Source organism: Sinohyriopsis cumingii, chromosome 15 (genome assembly GCF_028554795.1).
Source record: "Sinohyriopsis cumingii isolate HCF-2022 chromosome 15, ASM2855479v2, whole genome shotgun sequence".
NCBI lineage: Eukaryota > Metazoa > Mollusca > Bivalvia > Unionida > Unionidae > Sinohyriopsis > Sinohyriopsis cumingii.
Window position 1 is genome coordinate 132063578 of NC_142975.1, and position 17891 is coordinate 132081468.

Below are 17891 nucleotides of genomic sequence, written 5' to 3' on the forward strand. Positions count from 1 at the left end.
ATGTCTATACTAATATGTTCATCACCTCATGAAGTTCTTATTGACAAATCACTTTGCTCCTGCACTTTTCATAAGAGTTTTGCAGACAGTGCAACCAGTTTTTGTTGATTGCCATGAAACTTGGTAAATATTATGATCATCCGAAGATGTGTAAATCAATGAATCACTGTGCTTCCACAATTTGTGTAAGAGGAATTACACTATATAACTTGCACCTGAATGTAGTGTATGAATGAAACTAGTCTCACAGATTTTAGTGGATTTTCTTAAAACTTTGTAAATGTTATGATCATCATGTGAAGATGTGGATATTAAAAAATCACTTGGTTCCTGTTTTTTTTGTTATAGTGTTATTGCCCTTTTTACTTGGTTATTGCCCTTTTTACTTGGCATCTAATGGGGGAACCATGTGAATGCAAGTAATCTGAGTTTTCAATAGATCACCATGAAAGTTTGTAATGGTAGGATAATCAATTAAAGAAGCACATATTAAAAAATTCCTGTTCTCCCACAAGTTTTGTTAAGAGTTATTGCCCTTTCTGTCTAGTGTATGGCAGAATCTTGTGAACACAAAGCTTGGTAGATGCTAATCTTTCAACCTTTGCAGTTCAGACAAACCACCATTGAATAAAAAATTGATTACATATTGACATCTTTTGCAGTTCAGACAAACCACTGAATAAGAAATTGTTTACTTATGACAACCTTCGCAGTTCAGACAAACAAATGAATAAGAATTTTTTTACTTATTGACAACCTTTGCAGTTCAGACAAACCATTGAATAAGAAATTGTTTACTTGAAGACAACTTTTGCAGTTCAGGCAAACCATTGAATAAGAAATTGTTTACTTGTTGACAACCTTTTGCAGTTCAGACAAACCACTGAATAAGAAATTGTTTACTTGTTGACAGCCTTTTGCAGCTCAGACAAACCATTGAATAAGAAATTGTTTACTTGATGACAACCTTTGCAGGTCAAATTATTTTCTTTGTTATAGAAGCATTGTATGGGGGAAAAAAAAACATTCTGTTTGGAGTTTTGGTAATTCAGAATTGTGTGTTTTTCATGTTATGTGTCACGACTTGGCCCTTATGACATGATGTGTACTCAGATCTGGGTCTGGATTTGTATTGTCCACAGTCGGATGTGGCATATCACACATAGGTAACTACAATAAACAATTTGTTTTCTCTTTTTCCATAATATTTCAGAGTGGTACACCAAGTGAAAAACATAACAGAGAATCAGAGAGATGGAATCCTAACTTGCAGAGTTCACGTCTAGAGAAAGAATGGTCAGCTGTCTCACAATCTCGTGCATTGAAACGTTCCTCAGAGGCAAGAAGCAGACCCAAAAAATCTATCCCAGATATAGTGACTATATTCTTCTTTTTCTCTACCTATATACTTCCCTCTTGCTATCACACTGAAAAAATTCACATGTCAAACTGAAATACTCATTCTTCAGCTTGTTTTTTGTAACAATTTATAGAAAATTAAGCTTGATTAAGAAAATAAAAGCAAGATTTGGAAACTGTTCATTATGGTGGATAATAACTACTGTCAACATACTTTTGGTTGTGGAATACCAATTTTCATGGACTGTGTGGATACTAGAGAGCACAAAGTTAAGGACAGGACATTTTGAAATATTGATCCATGAAGGAAATAGGACCCCTTCTTCCTTATCATGAATTTAAGTACTGACAAAAATGTAATTGTCTCCAGAACTGTGCAAAAGGATACCACTGAAAAGTAACGAATTAACAATATTTTGCCTATTGCAACAGAATTCTGTACACATTTTTGATAATCATATGTACCAGATCTTATTAGATTTTAAACTTGCCTAGCCTTTGGACATATGGCATGTTCAATCATCCCACGTATCATTAGTTGTCGGTACTTCTATCAATGATTTCTTGTTGCCACATTTGAAGCCTTATTGCTGATGAGATTTTGATTACTTGGCATGTATGGTTCAAGGTTCTGGATAAGTTTCATTATGACCAACATTAGAGCTTATCAAAGGAGGTACTCTGACATCTTTTTGGCTCATCTTGTTATCTGTCTTGAGGCTGTAATAGATTTTTATCGTATGTAGGCTTATATCATGAAAATGTTGGCAGACTTTAAATATAGATGATATGTACACATACGTAAGGTGATCAGATGTCTGATTGGTTGAGCTGGTCACTACATAAAACTATATGCACTGGCGCAAGGATATTTATGATGAGGGGTGAATGGGTCTTGCTGGGCAATGTAAAAAAAGCAATATGCACCCTCTGGGGCCAACCAGACCAAAAGGCTATATTTCTGGACAGATTTTTGTTGAACTTGGTATATTCTCCCTTGAGGCCTTCTTAAGGAGAGTATAACGTTGCACATTATATGAAGATAGCAATAATTACTGTTTATTTTAACATATTTAGTATTAAAATACTAATTTCCATTATCAGTTAGAAGCACATACATGCTCATGATATCTCTTCTTAAATACTCTAATATTTTCAGCAGATTTTACATGTACTGGAAGCGTGTTCCACAGAACTGTACCAGAGTATAATTTGGAAGCTCTTTTTAAATTGCTCTGTTCTTGGTTTTGATGCTAGAAGGTTTCCATGTGATATTGATTTCAACTGGTATTGTGTTGAAAAAATCCTGAATAAGTCCTGAAGATACTCTGGTGCAGTTCCATGTAGACATTTATATAAAAGAACTGCCTTGTGAAAATCTATCCTGCCATATATTGTGAACCATCTGAGTTCTATAAATAATGCTTTTGAGGGATGATCAATAGATGCATCTAAAATTACACATGCTGTTCATTTCTGAAGTTTATAAATCCTGTCAAGCTCAGATTTAGCAGTTTTCCCCATACATTTGAACAATAATCTATTGTTGGAAGAATGTATGACTTGTAGTATAGATTTCAAATTTCCATAGGTATATCAGCTCATAGAATCCAAGTGTTCTGTGAGTTTAAAAATGAGCAGAATATCAATGAAGTGGTCTGACATCTAGTTAGTTGAGGTTGTTAACATGTATGAAGCTGTATTTCTAAACAGTTTTTAAGCATACTTGATATGTAAACTTGTATTATTAAAATCTTAAATTAATCTTATTCTGAACAGTATCTTTCAATATTGCCACTATTTTTTAAATAGTTTCTAATTAGTCTTAATGAAGTAGATTGTATTAACAGTATTTGAAGAATCATTGTTAGTTGAAGTACATCTCTATAGTGGAAAACTAATTTTTAAAAAGTGCCAAATCACTTGATGATGCAGTAAAGTAAGGTAGGTGAGCTTATCTACCTCTTATGTATCTTGTTATATTGTACTACCAAGTATGTTACAGTTAAAATTTTAGGAAACTTCTACTGGGTACCCATCAATCCTATTGAATGGCTACATTCTATAACCAAATTATAGCCATTTATCCACTCTCCACTAATGCTACAGTCTATAACCAGTCTATAACCATTTTTGTTATTGGGATTTATTGCATTTTTAAGTTTTACAGCTTATTGGCATGATTCAGCTAAAGCAGTTTCATGTTAATTATGGAATAGTTGCACACATATTCATGACAGTATTTATCAGAACAGCTTAGATTGTCACGTTTGCTCCAAGTTTTGTAAAATTATGACTGTTGTTTTATGCCACAATTTTTGAATGTCCTTTGAGTCTATTGTTTTGTCTATTCTGAGGTAACTGTGCTTCACTTGGGGAATTAGATAAAAGAGAGAGTTTTTCTTTTATACATTTAATTCTATATGAAGCTTGCATGCTGACTCACTTGCACTTTAATTTACCCTTGCTTTAAATGGTCCTACCAGACCTTAAATAAAGCATTCTCTGAAGACTTTTTTTGACTGATGCTTAGCTAACTTATGGCCTGATTGTATTAAATGGATTTGTCAAACTGTGGCATACGAACCAAAATGCACAGAACCTACATTTTATAACCAAATTATAGCCATATATCGACTCTCCACTAATGCTTCATTCTATAACCAAATTAGAGCCATATATCCACTCTCCACTAATGCCTCATTCTATAACCAAATTATAGCCATATATCCACTCTCCACTAATGTGACATTCTATAACCAAATTATAGCCATATATCCATTCTCCACTAATGCTACATTCTATAACCAAATTATAGCCATATATTCACTCTCCACTAATACTACATTCTGTAACCAAATTATAGCCATATATACACTATCCACTAATGCTACATTCTATAACCAAATTATAGCCATATATACACTATCCACTAATGCTACATTCTATAACCAAATTATAGCCATATATCCATTCTCCACTAATGCTACATTCTATAACCAAATTATAGCCATATATCCACTCTCCACTAATGCTACATTCTGTAACCAAATTATAGCCATATATACACTATCCACTAATGCTCATTGGTAAGATTTAGTGTGTCTCAGAATTTTCCAAAATTTATATTAAGTGGGAAATAACTTGTAAAATATTTTCTTATTAGCTAACTAATTCCAAATTACACTGTAACTACTTAACTTTACACCTTCTTAAAGAGCTACAAATGTTACAACAAATGGTCATGAAACTAAATGTATTATTATAAAGAGAAACTTTCTTTCAGTGATTTATTGTAAGTCCATAATGGCTTCTTTGTTTCAATTGCTTGATGTCCTGAATGGCCCCCACATATCATTGGGCCAGAGTGACTACAGATGGCACCAAAATTAACAGGAATCCCATCCACTAAATTACAGTAAATACAGATGTACCCCTCAACTATAGGCAAACAATAATTAAATATATAAAGAGAATTTAGAGAATTATATATAAATATATCTCATCTAAGACATAGATGGCTAGAATACCACCTGAAAAAATTGATTCTGGCACTATAATACTATTCTGGAATACTTTAAATAACATAATTGGAGCAGTATGGGTACATTTGTTTTACAAGAACAAAATCTAGCATTTTTTATTTTACAGATTCTCGCACACAGGGTAGACAGAATGTATTTCATGACTGGGAACAAAATTCCAATTCATAATCGCTATCATGTAGCTGATGAAGAGTTAAACAGATTGAAAGAACTGTCACAATCAAGAACATCATCAAAACAGTTGCGGTAAGATCTTATCAATTTCTTTACCAACAATTTTTTAACTTTTTTTATGAAATATATTTTATATATTTTGTTGCAGTCATACAGAATTCCATAGAATTTCATTTATTATGTTTAAAGACTTTGATTTTTGTACCAAGACCTTAAAACTTCTATGCAGTATTATCTTAATTCCAGTCATCAGTATTGTTTCAACTCTATCGCTCACTTGTCATCTCTCTATCTTTTACTCTATGTCTTTCTTTCTTTCTTTCTTTCTATCTTAAAGTGAAAAGATGGGGTTTTCTGAGGAAGCCAAACTTCTCCTTGAAAAATATAAGCAGATGGATGAACAGCTGGTTAAAAAGAATGGGAAAGTGGATGAAATTCTGCTGAATGAACATACAAAAATTAAAGAAAGTGATAGGTTGATAAGGATTGAACAGAAACTTTCAAACGTTGAACACAGGATTTCCAAGAGTGAAGAAGCTGAATATGAAGATTTAAACAAGAACTATTCACAATACAAAGATTTAATGACTAGGGAAAGAGCTGAATTGTTGATTGATAAAGGAATTGAACCAGTCATGTCTAGAGAAAGTGAAAGCACTGAATCAGGCATAATGGAAGATGATATCAGAATTGAGGATATATCAGATGCAGAAGATAAAGGTAATACATTGGATCTCAGTATGAGAAAAGAAAACATTGTCCAGAGTACCACAAAAGAAAACATTGTCCAGAGTACTACAAAGGAAAACATTGTTCAGAGTACTACAAAGGAAAACATTGTTCAGAGTACAACAAAGGAAAACATTGTTCAGAGTACAGCAAAGGGAAACATTGTTCAGAGTACAACAAAGGAAAAGTTTGTTCAGAGTGCAATAAAAGTAAACATTGTACAGAGTACAACAAAGGAAAACTTTGTACAGAGTACAACAAAGGAAAACTTTGTTCAGGGTGCAATAAAGGTAAACATTGTTCCAAATACAACAAAGGAAAACATTGTTCATGGTACAACAAATGAGCCAAGTGTCCATGGTGTTGAATTTCAGTCTGTTGTTCAACATATGCCGGTGTCCAATATTACATTTTGGGATATTCTGAAACATAATGCATCAACAAATGCAGTGGAGACATTAATATGTCTTCTTGGAGGAAATTCATCAAATATGAATCAAGTTCCACTTCAAAATATGATGTGGAAATCCAGAAAAGGACAGCCAGATTCTATGACACTGGGTATACCAAGAGGACAACGTCAACCATGTTGTTTAGGTATTGGTATAAGAAAGAAAAAGAAAACGAAAATGTTGCAGGATATAACTTATCAACAGCTTCATCAGGAAGTTCACAAGCTAATAAATTTTCTAAAAGTGAATCCACCGCCACCATCTCCATGTACAGATACCTTACAAGTAAAACCAGTCCCATTGCAGTTTCAATATGTACAGAGCCCCATTCATATTCCATACACAGATTATAGAATTGGCAAAGACCATAATATCTTAAAATTGAATGCACCTTCAAAAAAAAGAGCAAATATGATTGATCAGCCATGGGAAAATATACAGTCATGTTTTTCCTCCAAAAAGTGTAATGTCAAATTATTGTATCAGCACCAGAAAGTGGAATATGATTGCAAGCAGGACTCCAAACTTAAAACAGGAAATCTTGATTGAAAATGAAAGGAACGTAAATCAAAAATACAAAGTGGAAAAATTAATGATTTGTACCAAACAGGCCTAATATCATGCCCCTCACCAAATGTATGGTGGAAACATTTTGTTACTGATGTTAATCTGTCTCATCAATTCATATGCATCACAAAGTTCATTTGGCTCTTTTACTTTAGTAGATTTAATGGATTGAAACTAAATTTGCTCTGAGGCTTTACACAAGGAAAACCTTAATCAGATTTTGATTTTTGTTATATTTAGAGGAAAATGTTATAGAGTTAAGTCCCCTGTTTGACTTGGTTCTTTGTACACAAAGATCATCATATTGGCAGTAACATACATACGTACTAATTTCTATCTTTATAAAATATATAGTCTTTAAGTCTGACATAAGACACTGAAATATTTATTAAATCAGAATTTAATATCTGAAACCCATGATATCAACCCCCACAAGTCTGTAGCCACTTGGCGTTGATGTGAGCCCCCACAAGTCTGTAGCCACTTGGCGTTGATGTGAGCCCCCACAAGTCTGCAGCCACTTGGCGTTGATGTGATTCAGATCTTGTTTGATTTAGTTTCAGGAGAAAGGTCTTGAATGTAGATTTCAATAAAATTCTGTAAACCTTGATAATAAACACATATATGAAACTAAAGATATATGGGCCTTGTGCTTAACTAGAAGCACTTTGATAGTTGTAATATTTAAAGCTAGCAAACATCAGGCTGTTTTCAATATCCACCAGCATATTTAACAACCCAAAATAAAATTGAAACACACACTTAGAATATCACTAGCATGAAACTTCTAGTTCATTTTGTGAAGCTAGCAATTTACTGGCATATCAAAAATGGAACATGCAATTTACTGGCATATCAGAATTGTAACTAGCGATTTCCTGGCATATCAGAATTGTAGCTAGCAATTTCCTGGCACATCAGAGTTGTAGCTAGCAATTTCCTGGCATATCAGAGTTGTAGCTAGCAATTTCCTGGCATATCAGAATTGTAACTAGTGATTTCCTGGCATATCAGAGTTGTAGCTAGCAATTTCCTGGTGTATCAGAGTTGTAACTAGCAATTTCCTGGCATATCAGAATTGTAACTAGCAATTTCCTGGCATATCAGAATTGTAACTAGCAATTTCCTGGCATATCAGAGTTGTAACTAGCAATTTCCTGGCATATCAGAATTGTAACTAGCAATTTCCTGGCATATCAGAATTGTAACTAGCAATTTCCTGGCATATCAGAATTGTAACTAGCAATTTCCTGGCATATCAGAGTTGTAGCTAGCAATTTCCTGACATATCAGAATTGTAGCTAGCAATTTCCTGGCATATCAGAATTGTAACTAGTGATTTCCTGGCATATCAGAGTTGTAGCTAGCGATTTCCTGGCATATCAGAATTGTAACTAGCAATTTCCTGGCATATCAGAATTGTAACTAGCAATTTCCTGGCATATCAGAATTGTAAGTAGCAATTTCCTGGCATATCAGAATTGCAACTAGCAATTTCCTGGCATATCAGAATTGTAACTAGCAATTTCCTGGCATATCAGAGTTGTAGCTAGCAATTTCCTGGCATATCAGAATTGTAGCTAGCAATTTCCTGGCATATCAGAGTTGTAACTAGCAATTTCCTGGCATATCAGAATTGTAACTAGCAATTTCCTGGCATATCAGAATTGTAACTAGCAAAACGCTTGATAGTGTCTATTTCAAACCCCGAGTAAATATGGAAAATATGCACAGACGTGTGTGTGTGTAAATGGTACACAAACTATAAAACAACAAATATGCTTATCTTGCATTTTGTTGTACTACGTAATAAGTATTTGTGACTCTTTTTGTATCCATTACCTTATTTTTTATTCTGCCTACTATTTCCAGCTGTTTCAATTAACCACATTTTTGTATTGTTCTAATTCTGCCTTTTCTTTCTTGCTGTTTTAATTAAAAATATTTCTCTATTACTTTGTTCTAAGTCTGTCTTGTCTTTCTTGCTGTCTTAATTAACCATATTTCTATACTACCTTGTTCTACATAGGTCTTTCTTAACGTCTTAATTAGGCATATGGTGGACTATATTAAATATGATTGATGAGCATAATTATTGAAACTGTATACATACTCATAATGTAACACGTTTCACTATCAGTAACACGTTTCACTATCAGTAAGTGCATATTATAAATAAGTACATTCAGTCTTCACTGCAGGCTTGGAGATGTTGAATACTCCAAATGAAGCCTCTTTCATGGTGTAAGGGGGGGCTAATGGCGGTAGAAGCCACAGTGGCTTAGAGGTTAGAGTGTATAACTTGTGACTGAAAGTAAATGGGTTTCAGTCCTGCCATTGGATCAGCTTAGGTCAGCAACCAGAGTGTGTCCTTTGGGCAAACACTTTATTTAGATTGCCTTAGAATTAAATAACCTACTTGTGTTGCTGTGGCACAAAAAAGCCAGCAGGAAAACAATCAAAATTCAAAAATTTCAAGAATGTTGTATTACACTTATTATGTTTTGTATACCATCATATGTAAGACCACATTTTTAAATGATACAGTAGGGTACAAATTTCATTGTAAATTTAATTTTTAAAAAAATCAATACCTGGATTTGACTTCTGTATCTATTAGCAGACTTCCCAAAGTTACAGTTGACTAACCCAGTTAGGATGTCACAGAATAACTATGAGAGTATATTCCCAAATCCTTGAGCAAATGGTGGATATTAATAATCTTTCACTTTCAAGGGTATCAGAACCATAGTATCTGGGGTGGCTGTGAATGCCTCACTTCATGTAAAAATTTTACATTGCTGTCAACTCTACTCACTGTGCAAGTTCTCTCCACATCCATAGTTGCTGCCCCTTAAATGCCATGGTCCCTCATTATAATGCTGTTTTGAATGTCATAAATTTGTATGGCATTATAAGAATTGTCACCTTATATTGAGGTAGATTCAAGATCAAAATTTCTTCTAACCAGAAAATGGGATCCATGGTCATACCTATATTATTTGAGAAACTATACTGACTGAGGTGCTTTGCCATGAGGGATCACTGTAAATTGTGTCATGCCGATGATATTGAATGAACTTACTAGTAATGGGTATATATAAAATCTATTCAGTTAAAGCTTGGAGAAAAACAACCTTAAGGTAAAGTATAATAATTTAATCTTCTTTTTTGCAAGTTCAAATTTCAATAATAATGTTTTCATTATTTTACTTGAATACTAGCATACACATATATATTCATAATTTTAGACTTTTTATGTATATTCTACATAAATATGTGTGGTATCTAGCATCTTTTCATTTTGAGATTCAAGTATTAATTTAAAATAATTGGATCAAAAATAAATATTATATCCATAACTAGTTAGGTTTATGACAAATAGTTTTGCTTTTAGAAAATTTATGTAATTTCAGTAAACTAATATTTTGCCTGTTTTTCTTTTTCTTTTTCATTTCTTCCTTCTTTTTATCTGTTTTTTCTTCACCCAACAATCAAACTTTCTTTTAAAATACTCTTGATTGGTACAATATGCTATGAAACTTTTCATTAAATTCTTGTTTACTTTGATAATCTGGTCAACATAAATTTGTATATCCCATTTCTCCATTTGTTTTGGAAATGCAATAAAAATTTTCTGCATTTATTTTTGTGTATGAAATCAAAATGTAATTTTTTTTTCTCCTAAAATTGTTTTATGACTATTTTAAGAGATATATTACCCCCATAACATCTAATTTACATTTTAAAAAATTGACATCAAATTTTATTATTAATTTTTTGAAAATGGTAAAAACTATGTCTATGTCTGGCAAACAATAACCAATGATCACATTTCTGGATGGCAAATTACATATATTTGAACATTTCTGCACTAATCATGGGTTTGTGTCTGTGTGTCCATCGCTGTGTTCTCTTCTGTCTTGGCACACCCTGTGCCTCTCTGATCTGTAGGTTTTCACACAGACACAGAGGTGACATGTATATACCGGATCCAGATAGACCCAAGGTAAGAAAACTTTCCAATATATATATATATATATATATATATATATATATATATATATATATATATATATTAGCCTAGCTCAATGGTGCTTGCTTGTATAGTAGAATCAATTATACAACACACAAAATAATATACTCCTTCTGACCGTGTTGTAGACCAAACCATGTTATAAGCAACCAGGTCAGTTAGCTGAAGAAAATTATGCATCTACCCCAAAAAATTTGTGGTGGTGGGTAGGTAATAAATGTGGGCAGTAGATATGTGCTTCATTGGCACAGTTACCATCATAAATCGATGCATATTAAATGAGAAACACACCTGTTGTGAAAACAGAGAAGGCAGATATAATATTTTACTTTATTTAGAGAACCATGGATTGGTATATATATGTGTATACTGTTTATATATACATGTCTAATGTATAGCATGAATAGAGTATCAACACCCTGTACTCACGACGAATCTCATCACAATGAATCCACAATATAAGTAATTCCATTAAAAATGTGCACACACACAGAGATTTAAAATGTTCAATAATTTTGTCACATGTCATATAGGTCTGAATTCAGTGGAAAAACATAGCACAATCACATAACGAATGATGAAGCGCATTTACTTTTCAGTATGTCCCAAGTCGGTAAAAGTTAGTTTTCATTTTAAGCTGCCATTGGTAGTGTTCATAAGGAAACTTTCATGGCACAGCAAACGTGTTCCAGTCATGTTGTAAAATGAAAAAATCCATCAGATTCCATTGCTTTTATGTAAGTTTGGTACTGACTTCCTTTGAAGAAAACCTCTTTGTTTTTATTGAAGATTGTAGTCAGCTTTCTCGGATGAAGGGTGCATTCATTATTGAAGTAACCACTAAAGAACAGTTTTGGAGAACCAAACAATTGCCCATTTCTTGTTGTGGCGGCAACATAAAAAAATTGTATCGCATGATTGAGACTGATTTTTTTCCATTCGCTTAATATGTTTACATAACAATTGGTGCTTCAAAGGTAATGTTTTCTTTGAAATTTCAGCAAACTATTTTATCTGGGTACATTTTATAAAAAGGAATTGGCTGTCATTTGGTCGAACATAGTTACTGTTCCTCCCTGCCTTATGAATAGACCAAAAAATAAGATGTTGCTTTTTTTTTTTTTTTTAAATTTACATTTGTGGTAGTGGAGTGATGCTGCCTTCCATGCATGCATAAGAAATTTAACAATAGGTCAACAGACGATAGAGATGCAGGTGTTCTGGTCTGATGACAAGGATTAGCACAGAAAATGTGAGTGTTCTGAAGGATTTAACTCTGAGTGAAAAGAAGAGGAATTTTACTTACCATCCACATACAAATGTCGGTCTATGTAAATATATTAATTACTAGTGGGCATCCAAAAATCCTACGAAAGAAAAATTACGAGATAATGCCTTTTCTGGTTGATCTTCACTACCAGAAATGTCAACAACAAAAAAAGCGAATATCTCACAACATAAGTACTCATGCTTGATGTCAACATAAGCAAATTATGATATAACAATACACTGTTAACTTAAAGATAGTTTGTCAGTATGGACAAAGATGTTGTTTATGGATGACACAGATGAATTTCAGTGCATTTTATATCAAGTTTGTGGCTTCTTTTCATGGGGCCTGTGAATTTCTCCACTCCAAACCAATGGTTGTAGATACAAGTTTAAAGAGCCAACAATGTCACCAATAAAAAGAATTGGCAGATGGTAATATTTTTCCTCCAATAAGGAAAAAATTCAACATTTTTTTTATTTTTAAGAAGAAAAAACATTTTTTTCATGTGCATAAAAAATTGCAGCAGCCACACCATCATCATCTTGTATTATTCATGTGCAATCTCTTCCCTAAAACGATAATAAACTTGTTACGTTTTCTTCGTACTTTTAAGAAAGAATTTTTTTTGTGTACGAGAAAAATACATGTATATAAAATTTCGGGAGCCATGCCACAACCGTGTTATAACAAATAATGCTACAGCAGGGTCACACTGTATGTAGAATTGATCTCTCAATATCATTGAAATGTGTTTGTAGGGTCTCAGTATGATTGAAATGTGTTTGTCGGGACTCAGTATCATTGAAATGTGTTTATAGCATCTCAGTATCATTGAAATGTGTTTGAAGTGTTTCAGTATCATTGAAATGTGTTTGAAGTGTCTCAGTATCATTGAATTGAAATGTGTTTGTAGGGTCTCAGTATCAATGAAATGTGTTGATAGCATCTCAATATCATTGAAATGTGTTTGTAGTCTCATTATCATTGAAATGTGTTTGTAGGGTCTCAGTATCATTGATATGTGTTTGTAGGGTCTCATGCAGTATCATTGAAATGTGTTTGTAGTGTCTCAGTATCATTGAAATGTGTTGATAGCATCTCAATATCATTGAAATGTGTTTGTAGTCTCATTATCATTGAAATGTGTTTGTAGGGTCTCAGTATCATTGAAATGTGTTTGTAGTGTCTCATTACCATTGAAATGTGTTTGTAGGGTCTCAGTATCATTGAAATATGTTTGTAGGGTCTCAGTATCACTGAAATGTGTTTGTAGTTTCAGTACCATTGAAATGTGTAGGGTCTCAGTATCATTGAAAAGTTTTTGTAGGGTCTCAGTATTATTGAAATGTGTTTGTAGAGTCTCAGTATCATTGAAAAGTGTTTGTAGGGTCTCAGTATCATTGAAATGTGTTTGTAGGGTCTCAGTATCATTGAAAAGTGTTTATAGGGTCTCAGTATCATTGAAAAGTGTTTGTAGGGTCTTAGTATCATTGAAATGTGTTTGTAGGGTCTCAGTATCATTGAAATGTGTTTGTAGGGTCTCAGTATCATTGAAATGTGTTTGTAGTGTCTCAGGATCATTGAAATGTGTTTGTAGGGTCTCAGTATCATTGAGATGTGTTGATAGCATCTCAGTATCATTGTGTTTGTAGGGTCTCAGTGTCATTGAAATGTGTTTGTAGGGTCTCAGTAACATTGAAATGTGTTTGTAGTGTCTCAGTATCATTGAAATGTGTTTGTAGGGTCTCAGTATCATTGAAATGTGTTTGTAGGGTCTCAATATCATTGAAATGTGTTTGTAGGGTCTCGGTATCATTGAAATTTGTTTGTAGGGTCTCACTATCATTAAAATGTGTTTGTAGGATCTCAATATCATTGAAATGTGTTTGTAGGGTCTCAGTATCATTGAAATGTGTTTGTAGGGTCTCGGTATCATTGAAATGTGTTTGTAGGGTCTCAGTATCATTGAAATGTGTTTGTAGGGTCTCGGTATCATTGAAATGTGTTTGTAGGGTCTCAGTATCATTGAAATGTGTTTGTAGGGTCTCAGTATCATTGAAATGTGTTTGTAGGGTCTCAGTATCATTGAAATGTGTTTGTAGAGTCTCAGTATCATTGAAATGTGTTTGTAGGGTCTCATTATCATTGAAATGTGTTTGTAGGGTCTCAGTATCATTGAAATGTCTTTGTAGGGTCTCGGTATCATTGAAATATGTTTGTAGTGTCTCAGTGTCATTTAAATGTGCTTGTAGTGTCTCGGTACCATTGAAATTTGATATCTATGGATTCTCTGTATCAAGTTGTAGACCATCAAAATGTTTTCACTTTGACCTTGAGGTTGGCACTGAAAATATTTGAGAATACAGGATCTCTTATGGTACCTCAGAGTTGCAGAAAATGTACTTGACATATTTTATAAAAGAAGTAAACCATTCCCAGAATGAAATATAATTTAATGGTTCATAATTTGAATAGCTATGCCTCCATTTCATTATTCCTCATTTAACATAATTTGAATTTCATTGTTTAATGGTTGCACAATCTCTAACAAATTTGATGGTTTTAAGTTTTGTGTATTTAGATACTGATATAGGGCATTGTCCTGGATGTTGTGGAAACTGGGGAACCCAGTGGAGACTAATTATATTTGGTAGGTAAACACTCCGTTTTAAACTTGTAAGGCACGGCTTGAACCCAGGCATACTTAGGGGAGATGGCAGTGATCTTTAAAGGCGAGTGCTCTGTACCATCTAGCAACCCATGGCCTCTAAAATGATGCCAGTATTGGTTAAAAAGATAAAAACAGACCAAGCTAAATATATGTATTGAGGAAGAAAATTCATAACATTCATTGCTTTATTTGGATGGTGTTAGAAAAGATCTAAAAGTAGTTGGTATTGACTTACTTTTTATGGTCATTTAAGATGCTAATTTTCAGGATTAGTTTTGTGTTTTATTTCTATCAGTGAAGTTAGTTCTATGGAGCTCTTAATTTCTTTTGAGATTGTTTGCACAAGAAAAGGAGAGCTATACACGTGATAAATACATAGTCCAAGGTATTAATTGTTCATTTTATTTTTTTGGCCAGTTTCTCAGATACAGTTGCTTCCATTGCCATTGAAACTTGATATATGCATATATTTAGAAGAGTACCATACAGCTGTACCCAAAGGAGGCCACAGACAACAATTTTATGGTCCAGTGACCATGTGCACCTTTTATATTTAGGTGAACTTCTCCAACACTAGCTCATGCATTCATTAGGCTTAATAATGTAAATAAACCCAGAGTAATACTAAGCCATTATACCAGAAGTATGTCAATGTGACCTACTGATTATGCTCAATTACAATGTTTATCTTTTATGGTAGCTCAGTGTCTCAAATACTGTTTTTGCTCATACAGTCACAAAACTGGATCTTGAAAAGTATTATACAATCATACCAAAGTAGATCACTATAACCTGCTGTTTATGCTTGAGTGGCTGCACTTTTCATGTTTTGATAAGTTTTTCAGACACTGCTACTTTTGCTGTCATGAAACTTTTTATATGCATGTATCCACTGGAACACAACGCAGTAGTATTTCTCAAAGTAGGCCACGATAACCTGCATCCTCCACCTGGCATGTTTTCATTATCAGACAATACTGATTATCATGGACAATAAATAAAACTCTCTTAATTACATAAACATGTACAGGCAAACTTTGCCATCTTCTAAAAACTCCATTTTTAGTTCAGTCAAACAAGATGACTTTTAAGGGGAATAAGTAATGAAGTTAAGACCTCAACAATGTTTATTTTAATAAAAGATGGCTCTTGAACCAGTTTGATTTTGAAGACCATATTTTCACTTTAGTGACACAACCTGCCATTTGATTGGCCAAGCACAATATGTAAGCTTCTTTTATAATGATCATCATCACTAGTTGAGTAAGAGTTATGAATGTTATTAAAATAATATGCATTTGTTTGAGTTTGTTTCCACTGTAAAGACTTAACTGTAAGAAGAGATTGATAAAATATATTGATTAAACAAACTGGAACATTTTTGGCATTCCATTATTTTAATATTGAGTTACTTTTACAAATGGTATGTCATGTTGTAACCTTTTTATGCTCTATGCCAGGCACACACTTATGAAAAGTATATTTTGATCAGCTAATATTTAAATGGCTTGAATAGAAATATTATACCTCAGCCAAGCAATATGGCTATGTGATTAAAAGATGCAGGTACAACTACTATACCAGTTGAGCCAAGCATCACTTTACTAATTGAGATAATCCAGTATCACTACACTAATGATCAATTAGCTGTTATGGCATCCCATTATAGTACCTAAGAAAGTAATTAATATTTATTCTCTAGTTTCCAGGAGATTTACATACACCTCTTCCTCGATAACTCGCACACAACGAGGTCTACAAACATAGACCGCACTTTAAAGAAGGTGCGAGTTACTGAAGGACCTCCAAAAATTGGAAATAAATCGCTTTGATATCAAGAAAAACATGGGGGGAAGTGGAACTAAGGAAATGGGCTATTTATTGACTGAATCCTCATTTTACAATCACATAGATAATAATTTGTAATAACACACTTTTTCTAATGAAGTTGTTTGTTATTCTGTTTAAATAACATTTATTTTCAAAATATCCAACATATGAAAGATTGTTCCAACTGGTTTCAACAACCATCACGTGTACGCATCACTGCTTTTTGTTTTCTTGATGAGTCTAGTTGGTTTAATATTATTCTGCCAAATCACGAGTCCACATTGCAGAGAACTAGACTAACTGTTGATACACCTCCAAACAAGATTCCTTTTTTCAAAAACACGTGACATTTATTTTGTTAGACAATTGTCTACGTCGAAACTCAATTTTTGTACTGTTCAGTTAGTACAGTATTGATGTCCTGATTTCATTGGAAGTAATAATGAAACTTCTTATTATCCTTGAGGATATCTCTATGCCAGTTCAAGAATTCTCTGAAAGTCGCTTGCCCACAATGGTCCATATCAGTGAAATCAAGGTCTTTATTTTATGAAGTATTCATTTCGCTGGCTGCTTTGTTATCTTTCATCACAGTCATGAAAGAGTCAGTTAATTTAAGGTAGTTTTTGTTACATACATAATAACATTTATGTGTTCGATTGATCAAATGAAGTGAGTTCACCCGACATATGACCGGGGCCGCTAGATTTTTAAGTTTGTTGGAATTTTAGTGTCTTTTAACCTTTCTTTTATTCCACACCCTTTATTTGATTCAAAAGACATAATTAACACGATAATACAAAGGAGGCCAGTTTTTAATTCAGTTCAACAATAAAACAAATACTTCCGGAAGTCAGTTATCAAAACACAGTCTGCACTTAATTAGGTTCTCAGAGAAGCGCTCGCGGACATAGCTGATATGGTAGATTGACGCATTTTACATTTAATTTCAAGAGGACACATGGCATTTATTATGATTACACTTAAAAGGAACTAAAATATATAACTAGAACACAAATTTGAATTGATAAAACGTTATTTAATTTGTATTTATTTATTAAAGTACTGCCTCCACTCGTGTAAGTGACATTTTCATTGATTGAAATTTCTTTGCACATCATTAATTGTGGTGTACTAGGAATGTCTTTTGGAAAGAAAATGTAAAAAAATGTATGACCTATTTTTAAATTTGATATTTCATAGTGTTGATTAAAATGTCAAGGTCCTATCTACCGTTTTTGACGATAAAATAAGC

At 33.2% G+C, this 17891-nt stretch overlaps 1 protein-coding gene across 2 annotated transcripts in view; it reads left to right on the forward strand.

The window, feature by feature from the left end:
• The window catches only part of LOC149782795 (uncharacterized), a 120648-nt gene that overhangs the window by 81393 nt on the left and 21364 nt on the right, over positions 1–17891 (forward strand). The window contains exons 5-7 of one of the 2 annotated variants that reach the window (XM_089934308.1): positions 1214–1339; positions 5011–5150; positions 10781–10835. In XM_089934308.1, coding sequence (XP_089790434.1) covers positions 1214–1339; positions 5011–5150; positions 10781–10835 — 321 coding nt within the window. Of the gene's footprint in view, positions 1–1213; positions 1340–5010; positions 5151–5415; positions 8226–10780; positions 10836–17891 lie in introns of those variants that run through there. The other variant, XM_089934307.1, reaches the window with a different exon arrangement.